General features: G+C 40.3%; 1 protein-coding gene across 1 annotated transcript; it reads right to left on the bottom strand.

Moving 5' to 3' along the window:
- Positions 1-1,035: 1,035 nt before the first annotated feature.
- On the bottom strand, positions 1,036-10,665 carry LOC129857077 (uncharacterized). The gene is made up of 7 exons (XM_055924995.1): positions 10,550-10,665; positions 9,558-9,700; positions 9,068-9,196; positions 8,629-8,656; positions 6,811-6,855; positions 5,240-5,363; positions 1,036-5,003 (listed from the first exon to the last, which is right to left on the bottom strand). Exons 1-7 carry the CDS (start codon positions 10,620-10,622, stop codon positions 4,877-4,879), a joined length of 669 nt encoding a protein of 222 aa, XP_055780970.1. The 5' UTR covers positions 10,623-10,665; the 3' UTR covers positions 1,036-4,876.
- Positions 10,666-10,988: the final 323 nt, after the last annotated feature.

A 10,988-nucleotide genomic window follows, 5' to 3' on the forward strand; every position in this document is an offset into this window, starting at 1 on the left:
TTGACCACCAACCTCTGAGGGCCTGGTCTCTCAGCTCTGAGATGGAATTTCCCTTCACATTCACACACAGGCTGTTACTATAAACTGTGTGTGTGTCTGTGTGTGTAAGAGTGTTTGTAATGAGGAGGGCAATGGGTACATTCTTCTGGGACATGGGGCCACCGTTCCTTAATATGTCCATCATTTGACTTAGTTTTGACTACTTATAAATTATTTTTTAAATGAAAGGTGGTGCCACTTCAGCCCTGTGTCCAACCTGAGGTTCATTAACAGTCTTTTCAACAATAACCCACACTGAATTGCTTTGTTTAAAATGCTACTTTGAATTTGAGTCAGTTTTATAATTTTTTTGCTTGTACATCATGTCTATTTCGTTTAGAGTACCTTATTTTAGTGTGTGTGTTACATTGCATCAGCACCATAAACAAGCTCCTGGAGAAAATAAACTGGGTTGGGTGAGAAAATGATGGCATGGCATGAGGAGCTTGTCCTGTTGGCATTCCTTAAACATTACACATGGAAATGAGGGTTGAAAATAGAGATGACCTTTGTGAAATGTTTCACTGAAAATTATATACTGGTGTTGTTACAGTGAGAACAGTACAGCTTAACTCAGATAACTATTTGTAGATACCAGAGCAGATATACTGTTGACAATACTTCTACATCAGGAGTTAGGAAGTCAAGTCAAATGCAGACGATAAGCATCTGGATGGCAGGGCTGAAATAAATAAGAGTAGCTTGTAGTCCGTGTTTCAGGATAAACATTACTCAGCTGTGATACATGAGCCAGAAGAAGTGATGAAATCCCCACCACAGGAAGTAGTATGTCTTCGTGCTGACTGGATGTTTATTTTCCAGTATTCCCCTGACCCAGATACAGGGACAGTGCTCATTACTCAACATTATGCCAAGATGCCCCCAACTTGGCCTGACGAACAAGCTTTGTCTTTTAACAAATGTGAAACAATGGAAAGAGTGGGAAATTATGCACTACTGAGGGAAGAACAAAGGCCAAGAAACAAAACACAGAAACATGAGTTAATGGTTTAATACAAGCTGTTGAACCGGGATATAAAGCAAAGAGATCTTGATATATCACATATGATTATTAATGAAACACATTTAACAATAAAGGAAGAAAATTAAACTATTGAATTCAAACACCCTAAAGTCTATTGACACATTGGTGCGTCAATCTAAGTAACATAATTTTAAAAATCCCCACCAAATCCGCCAGTTTAATCCAGAGATACTGTATCTGTGCATCTGCGGTGGAACGTGGCCGAGCTACAGCATTGTTTGTCAGACCATGAGACATCCCAAAAATCAGTCTTCTAACGAAATCGTCTGTAGCGTCCCCCACATGCGTCATGGGATTGTCTGAATGTAAATCCATACAAACTAAATGAAGTATGGAAGTAGTTGTGCCCCCCCAAAAGTGTTAAATATGTGTAAAAAAACAACATAGTGAACTTTCTTATATCTCCTAGATACAGGACAGACACTTCAAAACCTTATTCCCTATGATATCTTCTTACATTTATAAATGTGTTATTCAATGAATATAGTAATATTATATACTGCAATATTTCATACAGTTGAACTCGGAAGTTTACATACACTTAGGTTGGAGTCATTAAAACTCATTTCTCAACCACTCCACAAATTTCTTGTTAAATTAACAAACTATAGTTTTGGCAAGTCAGTTAGGACATGTACTTTATGCATGACACACATAATTTTTCCAACAATGGTTTACAGACAGACTATTTCACTGTATCACAATTCCATTGGGTCAGAAGTTTACATACACTATGTTGACTGTGCCTTTAAACAGCTTGGAAAATTCCAGAAAATGATGTCATGGCTTTAGAAGCTTCTGATAGGCTAATTGACATCATTTGAGTCAATTGGAGGTGTACCTGTGGATGTATTTCAAGGCCTACCTTCAAACTCAGTGCCCCTTTGCTTGACATCATGGGAAAATCAAAAGAAATCAGCCAAGACCTCAAAAAAAATTGTAGACCTCCACAAGTCTGGTTCATCCATAAACACCATGGGACCACGCAGCCGTCATACCACTCAGGAAGGAGACGCGTTCCGTCTCCTAGAGATGAACGTACTTTGGTGTGAAAAGTGCAAATCAATGCAAGAACAACAGCAAAGGACCTTGTGAAGATGCTGGAGGAAACAAATACAAAAGTATCTATATCCACAGTAAAACGAGTCCTATATCGACATAACCTGAAAGGCCGCTCAGCAAGGAAGAAGCCACTGCTCCAAAACCGCCATAAACTATCCAGACTACGGTTTGCAACTGCACATGGGGACAAAGATCATACTTTTTGGAGAAATGTCCTCTGGTCTGATGAAACAAAAATAGAACTGTTTGGCCATAATGACCATAATTATGTTTGGAGGAGAAAGGGGGAGGCTTGCAAGCCGAAGAACACCATCCCAACCGTGAAGCACGGGGGTGGCAACATTATGTTGTGGGGGTGCTTTGCTGCAAGAGGGACTGGTGCACTTCACAAAATAGATGGCATCATGAAGCAGGAAAATTATGTGGATATATTGAAGCAACATCTCAAGACATCAGTCAGGAAGTTAAAACTTGGTCGCAAATGGGTCTTCCAAATGGACAATGACCCCAAGGATACTTCCAAAGTTGTGGAAAAATGGCTTAAGGACAACAAAGTCAAGGTATTGGAGTGGCCATCACAAAGCCCTGACCTCAATCCTATAGAACATTTATGGGCAGAACTGAAAAAGCGTGTGCGAGCAAGGAGGCCTACAAACCTGACTCAGTTACACCATCTCTGTCAGGAGGAATGGGCAAAAATTCACCCAACTTATTGTGGGAAGCTTGTGGAAGGCTACCCGAACCGTTTGACCCAAGTTAAACAATTTAAAGGCAATGCTACCAAATACTAATTGAGTGTATGTAAACTTCTGACACACTGGGAATGTGATGAAAGAAATAAAAGCTGAAATAAATCATTCTCTCTATTATTATTATGACATTTCACATCCTTAAAATAAAGTGGTCATCCTAACTTACCTAAAACAGGGAATTTTTACTCGGATTAAATGTCAGGAATTGTGGAAAAACTGAGTTTAAATGTATTTGGCTAAGGTGTATGTAAACTTCCAACTTCAACTGTATATACCTAGATACTGCTACAATTGATCATACTTAATATAGTGTATTTTAAGATATATTTATATAAAATACATTGAACGACTAGTATATTCTCTTCATAATAAGCATTTCCATTAAGTGAATATGGTAACATGGCACCTGACAAGCTAGGTCACATTTTGCCCAGATTGCTTAAACTTATAAAATCCTCTACAAACCTTAAGGGTCAGGGGCTAGCAAACGGGGTAATGCCAATGGATAGGAGTTGGAGAATTTGAAAGGGCATGCCAGAGTGCCAGAGGGGTTGGCACGAGATAAGTTATATCTGTTGTATGTAGCATTACACCAGGAGAGAAGTTATGTCTGTTGTAGAATTACACTACCAAGTACGATGAGTGACCCAGAGGAAAAGCCCTAAGGAATGTTGTGAAAGGGAACGGTGTCTGTGTATACTACTCAATGTGCAAGGGAGTGGACTATGAAATGTGAATTTCTCTCTCTCTGTGTGTGTGTGTGTGTGTGTGTGTGTGTGTGTGTGTGTGTGTGTGTGTGTGTGTGTGTGTGTGTGTGTGTGTGTGTGTGTGTGTGAGAGCTTCTGAGCCAAGACACTCATTAGCTTCCACAGCAAGAGATCAACACGTTCTCATAATGTAAGACGACAGCCACCTCATATTCCAAGCACATTAAAATGATTTAAAAATACCTAAAAACATTCAATTCATAATAGACTGGTGTGTGTGTGTGTGTGGGGGTAAGGACAAGACAGGGAGAAGATGCTGCAGTGTAACTGGGCATAACCCCTCACTGTACACTCCCTGGTGTAGCTGTAATAAGAGTTTCCCAGCTTCCACAGTGGGTTAGCTTATTCTCTTTAGTGTATGGGTTCATTTAGAGGGCTACTTCCCTCCACAGTTACACACACATATATATATATATAATATAATTCATAATAAAATATATATAAGTGATAGGCTCTATAACCATATATCACACCATTTTATAATTCAGAATATTATTATATGGAACAGCATTTCATTTCAGTAATAATTGAGCTATTATTCAGTATATTCAATCACATATCAATGGAATGTGTCATATAGAAATATATTATTGTAATATTTAAATCATATCTAATATTAGAAACTGGGGGGGTTCAAGCCTTGAATGCTGACAGCCGTGGTATATCAGACAGTATACCATTGGTATGACAAAACATGTATTTTTACTGCTCTAACTAGTTTATAATAGCAATAAGGAACCTCTGGGGTTTGTGGTATATGGCCAATATACCATGGCTAAGGGCTGTCACCAGGTACTCTGCATTGCATCGTGCATAAGAAAATCCCTTAACCTTGGTATATTTGCCATATACCACACCCCCTGGCCTTATTGCTTAAATAACAACTCTACAAGTAGAGAGAAAATAATATATGAAACAGACACCCATCCCAGCAATAGCAGAGCTATGCACACCTTACCCTACAGCCAGTGTAACACTTCTTATTATTCTTCTGTGAATGGAAGTCTATGGGAACAGCTAGCATGCTGTTCCCATAGACTTCTAGTCATTGTGCTAACACTAGTTAGATTTGGCTCGCAAAACTACCTAGGACTTCCTTCATACTGGACGTAGAAAGATAAAATGGTATTCACAAGTTCATCTGACTCCCAAACTATCCCTTTAAGTGACCAGGTTTGCTGGGTGAGAACCTTCTCATTTGCAATGGTCAGTCACACTCTCTCTCTCTGCTTCACAGCGGAGTAGCTGACTTTGGGAGCAGGGTGGCTCTGGGGCTTCTCTGTGTCAGGAGAGGGTTCTTCGTGCTCCCCTTCACCCAACGTCCAACAAACACGCACTCTAGAAAAGACAGAAATACTCCACTCAGATACATAATACAACATACTGAGTTATTGAAGATATACACATACTGTATATAAAACTCGTCTTCTCAACACAACGATAGAACATAAAAACTTTGAATACATCATCCAATCTTCTTAATTAACGTCTTCAGTCTTTCACCATCTCCTGAATGAACACTCCAACCCCGAGTTTCACAGTTCCAGTACATCCCCTCTAATGAGGATGCTTACCGGTGAATGTGGATCTTGCAAATAAGGAGAACCAGGATGATGATGATGACAGCAGCTGATATCCCAAAGGCAAGGCCAAATGTTATCCCTGATACACACCAATCACCAAAACATATATTGTGCTCTGTTGAAGAAGAGGAGAGGAAGGAGGACAGATCAGCATCAAACACACAGCCACATTTTATTTCTCTAATCTTATGCATTGTTCTTTTTACCAGTATCTTTTGGAATTTCCAATCTTATAATGTTATTGTATGGAAGGTGTTAAACTGGTTTATTTATAATTACAGCGTTACTACAGTATCATTTAGTTTATACAGCACTGGTAGTTAACTAAGTGCTGCCATTGTAAAAGAGCCACTCAGTCCAGGCCTATCAAAGTTTATACAACGGGTGGGTCTAATCCTGAATGCTGATTGGTTAAACCGCATTCCAGCCGGTGTCTATTCCACAAATTACCACCGGCTAAATCTATGACGTTAAAATACCTATTTACTCTGTTTCATCTGACTGCGCAATCCACTGTCTCATCAGCCCAGCCAGGCAATTTATAAACTTGATCTTCACTATAAAGTGCATCTAGACATTTTCTCACATTTCTTTTAGAGTAACATTTAGTTTTCAACAGTGGAGATTTGTATAAACCTTGCTGTTGGTCTCTCCGACATTTGCAAAATTGTTTCAATATTCAAATTCGACTCCAGCTGTCCCATAGTAATGAACGTTTTGGGACGAGACAGACAGACAAGCAGTGTTTCTCAGCCAGTCGAAATCTTGAATCAGCTGAAATAATTTTTACGGATATACTGTATCCAGAAATGTTAATTAAAAAAAGGTTAAATGAAACGAAGTGCAGCTAGTTTGCAGTCTTTCCAGCTTCAGTTTGAAGTGATTGTATTAGCTGTGTTGTTGGCTAGCTCCTCTGAACAACAGTGGCCTGAGGAGTGATCACATTTTCTATGCCAGGCGTAATCGTGCCGCATTAGCTCATTGTTATGGATGTATCCAAATAAAATGTCACTAGTAAACAGCTTAAACAAATGAAAAGGCAGCTACTTTGCTGTTATTCAGGCTGCACCTTTTGACGTGACTAAGTTAGCCGTACCGTAGTTGGCTAGCTAGCAAGCAAGGGATAAGAACGTTGCCAGCCAGTATGGGAATGGAACATTTAGAACGAACGACTGGGTCATGTCCATAGATACAGAACAAAAAGACTGAACGACTGGGTTGCGTCTCTGGCAACCGAACCGATAGACCAAAGGACCACTCGGCTTGGGTAGAAACCCTAGATTTGTGTCGGGACTATATGATGAAATAGTATGTAATTAGGACTTTGTCTCGGGCCTAACACCCGTGCCAATATATCCTCCAAACACCGGCTTCTCTGGCATTATCACTTAAATATGCCTGCTATTACTGTTGCCAAGCGAATCAATAAACCCTCTGAATCAAGCAGACATTAGAAAACAAAGGAATGTATTCAGACAGTTATAGTATACAGTAGTAAAGTGGAAGATTACTGGAGCCATAGCAACAATACCAAGATCTCTCAAGCTACTGTGAGTCATCACCTGGTTCAATGGATTCCTGGTCAAATGGCTTCACGCTACAGTTATCTAGACAAGTTCAAAAGACACACTGTTCAAGTTGGTGAAAAAAGCAAGCATGTAGTTTCAGGTTATTGGTGTAATTACATAGAACACAGTAAGAACATTAGTAACTATCTTGAAATGTACACCATGGTTTCAGTGAATCATTCTTAAAAAGACAAACAGTGCATTCAGAAAGTATTCAGACCCCTTTACTTTTTCCACATTTTGTAACGTTACAGCCTTATTCTAAAATTGATTAAATTGTTTTCCCCCCTCAATCTACACACAACAACCCATAATGACAAAGCAAAAATAAGTTTAGACATTTTTGCAAATGTATATATAAAAAAAACAGAAATATCACATTTACATAAGTATTCAGACCCTTTACTCAGTACTTTGTTGAAGGACCTTTGGCAGAGATTACAGCCTCGAGTCTTCTTGGGTATGACGCTACAAGCTTGGCACACCTGTATTTGGGGAGTTTCTCCCATTCTTCTCTGCAGATCCCCTCAAGCTCTCAGGTTGGATGAGAGCATTGTTGCACAGCTATTTTCATGTGCCACACATCTTTCCCTCAATCCTGACTAGTCTCCCTGCCACTAAAAAACATCCCCCCAGCATGCAACCACCACCATGCTTCACCGTTGGGATGGTGCCAGGTTTCCTCCAGACGTGACGCTTGGCATTCTGGCTAAGGAGCTTAATCTTGGTTTCATCAGACCAGAGAATCTTGGTTTCTCATGGTCAGAGTCCTTTAGGTGCCTTTTGGCAAATTTCAAGTGGGTTGTCATGTGCCTTTTACTGAGGAGTGGCTTCCGTCTGGCCACTACCATAAAGACCTGATCGGTGGAGTGCTGCAGAGATGGTTGTTCTTCTGGAGCTCTTGTCAGAGTGACCATCAGGTTTCTTGGTCACCTTCTCCCCCGATTGCGCAGTTTGGCTGGGTGGCCAGCTCTAGGAAGTGTCCAAACTTGGTTCCAAACTTTTTCAATTTAAGAATGATGGAGGCCACTGTGTTCTTGGGGACCTTCAAAGTTGCAGACATTTTTTGGTACCCTTCCACAGATCTGTGCCTTGACACAATCCTGTCTCAGAGCTCTATGGACAACAACCTTATATAGACAGGTGTGTGCCTTTCCAAATCATGTCCAATCCATTGAATTTACCACAGGTGGACTCCAATCAAGTTGTAGAAAAGTCTCATAGCAAAGGGTCTGAATACTTATGTAAATAAGGTATGTTTTAAAAATATTTTATACATTTGCACACATTTCTAAAAACCTGTTTTCGCTTTGTCATTATGGGGTATTTTGTGTAGATCGATAAGGAAAAACATTCTAGAATAAGGCTGTAACGTAAAATGTGGAAAAAGTCAAGGGGTCTGAATACTTTTCGAATGCGCCTCCCTGATCTTACAACCTGGATATGTACTTTATGTATCAGTTAACCACATCACATAGGTTTGGCAATCTGGTGCCCGTCTGCACAGTCAATGACTTGGCACGGAACCATTGTTTGATGCATGCAACGTCTGAGCAGGAGAACAAGACCCTCGGTTGAGTTCCTTTCCAGCGAGATGCGCAGGCATTGCATCAACCAATGGTTGTGACACATCATTGACTGTGCTGTTTGGCATTAGATGGCTATATCATATAATGTGGTTAGCTGATAGGTATTTAACATATGGAGGCGTTGTAAGATCTGACATGCATCAGCAATGTAATCGGGCAGGAACACCACCTAACTCACTACCTCGGTACTAGTGATTTGACGATGAAACATGAAATCACTCACTAAGGCACTCTACTTCCCGATTTGAATTCTATAAGAGATGGAGAAAGAAGGTTAACAGAAGGCAGAGAGAGGAAAGGATCAGTCTGCTCTAAACATCCTGAACATGTCTGGTCATGTCTGCACTCTGCCTCTCCCATAAAATTGTCATGAAGAAAGAATATCCAGCTGCTATGTTATATGTGCTCATGACACTGATAGCCAGTGTGAATTCGTGGTGAGTATTCTGGCAAAAAATGGCAACTGTGCATTACCCAACTACACAGGTGTTGCATGATGTGAGCTTGCCTTTATAAAGCACTTTAAGACCTAGTGACAGCTACAGCATGTGTATGCAAATGCAATCCATAATCGTGATCTTTATTTTCATGTTGTCCCAACACAAACAGTAACCATACAGTAACAGAAGGGTTGTAGTGGAGGGTAAACATATTCTACGCACCGTTTTATTATGTGTGCATTCCTCTAAGTACTTCAGTCTGTCCATGCAGCCTATGGTGATAATAGATTGACTGGTCTGAACCACAACACGATCTTTGTCAATCTCTTCGTCATAGGTGAGAACAGTGCCCTAAATAAAATTAAAAAACAGAAAATTGTTGCCACAGCTTAACATAACTCACTGGTCACAGACCCTGGTACAGGATAGCTACAGAAATGCACCTGATTCGACTAATCATCAAGACCTTGATTAGTTGTATCAGGTGTGTAAGTGCTGGGCTGGAACTTAAGTCTACATATCCTGTAGTTCTCCAGGACAGTGGTCTGGTGACCACTGCTGTGAAAGAATAGTGACACATCTACCAGTTGCCTCATCACCAGGTCCAACATGAAAGTAGTACTGCACAGCATGTGCTGGAGTGTCATTCAGACAATGTTGATCTCAGCTATACAGATGTAGCCTCCAAATAAGCAATCACATGGTCACTCACATTTGCATCCAACCACTGCCTTACACAGGTTGATGGCGATCCTGGCAGGGGCTCTGAGAGTTGATAGGTCGTAGTACCGTTGGCATGTACAGTGTTACAGCCAACGGTCTGGGCGCTGACACAGCTAGCCAGCCGATACACCACTGAAAGAAAGGGAACTCTGTTTTAACTTGACACAGCATGGATTGTAGAATCAGAAAGAGACTGACATTTCAAATATGTTATATTACAGGAGTGTATAACATCTGTCCACAAACACCCTACATCACTACTGTACATTTCTCTGGATAAGAGCATCTGCTAAATTACTAAAATGTAAATGCTCAATATACAGCATCATCTACATCCTACTATTTGACACCGCTAATAGACTAAGGCACTGTTTTAAAATTGCTTTGGTAGTCAATACATTTCCTTCGCTGTTGTGAGCCTCAAATAGAACTAAGAAGTGGGAAAACTTTGAGCGGTTTCACAAATCAGTGAAAGGATTTGACAAGTAGGATATCCTGCTCCATTGTTTTGCAATGACACTGCTGCATTTACACTCGCGTCTCGCTCTACCTCGAGGGGATTTAGACAGATGAAGACAGACAAACATTGACAAAATACATCAAGTGAATCATCCAAATCCTCCAAACTGCGATATCAGAGCACGAGTGGACGAATTTGCCATATTCCATCAGTCCGTATTAATAATACATTTAGACAAAAATAAAACTATAAAAAACAACAATTCAACTAGGTTTAAAACATGCTCGCATAACATGATAAAACATGATCACATGATGGATTAAGGCGACTCTTTTTTCCCATAATCCTCCCAAATCTCAACATTGCAAGATTGTGGAACATGAGTAAAAAAGCCTACATAGGACGATTGGGGCGATGCACTACACATGAAATAACGCAAAACACTTTTTGTAAACAGCACACTTACTGTTGGCTTATATAACTATTACTTTAGCCTACTTGATAGAGGTAAGGTTACTTACAGAACACGCAAATCAATTTCATTGACACCACCCGTATGACACAGCTAATCCAACAACCAGAGTAGTTCAACATTCGGTGCGGTCTGAGAGAGTGAACGGATTGAACTCCTTTTGTAGTTTTAGTGTTTCATACTGTAGGCGGGATTTTATGTGACACCGTTTTAATCGTAAAATCTTGAGTAAATGAATCTGCCCACTTCACTGTTTCATCGTCACTAACATGATAGTTCATATCAGAGCCATATAAGGCTGTCTTTGTGGGCAATTGTCGACAGACACAGTGGGGTAGACAACAGGTGTTGGTAAAACACAACAGCAAACAGGCTACACTAACAGCACTGCACAAAGCAGCAGCATCATCCATGCTAATCTAGCAATACTCAACTCTCAACACAGAGAGGGCAACCACAACAGCTCAACATAACACAATACAATACAA

Source organism: Salvelinus fontinalis, chromosome 6 (genome assembly GCF_029448725.1).
Source record: "Salvelinus fontinalis isolate EN_2023a chromosome 6, ASM2944872v1, whole genome shotgun sequence".
NCBI classification, from domain to species: Eukaryota; Metazoa; Chordata; class Actinopteri; order Salmoniformes; family Salmonidae; genus Salvelinus; species Salvelinus fontinalis.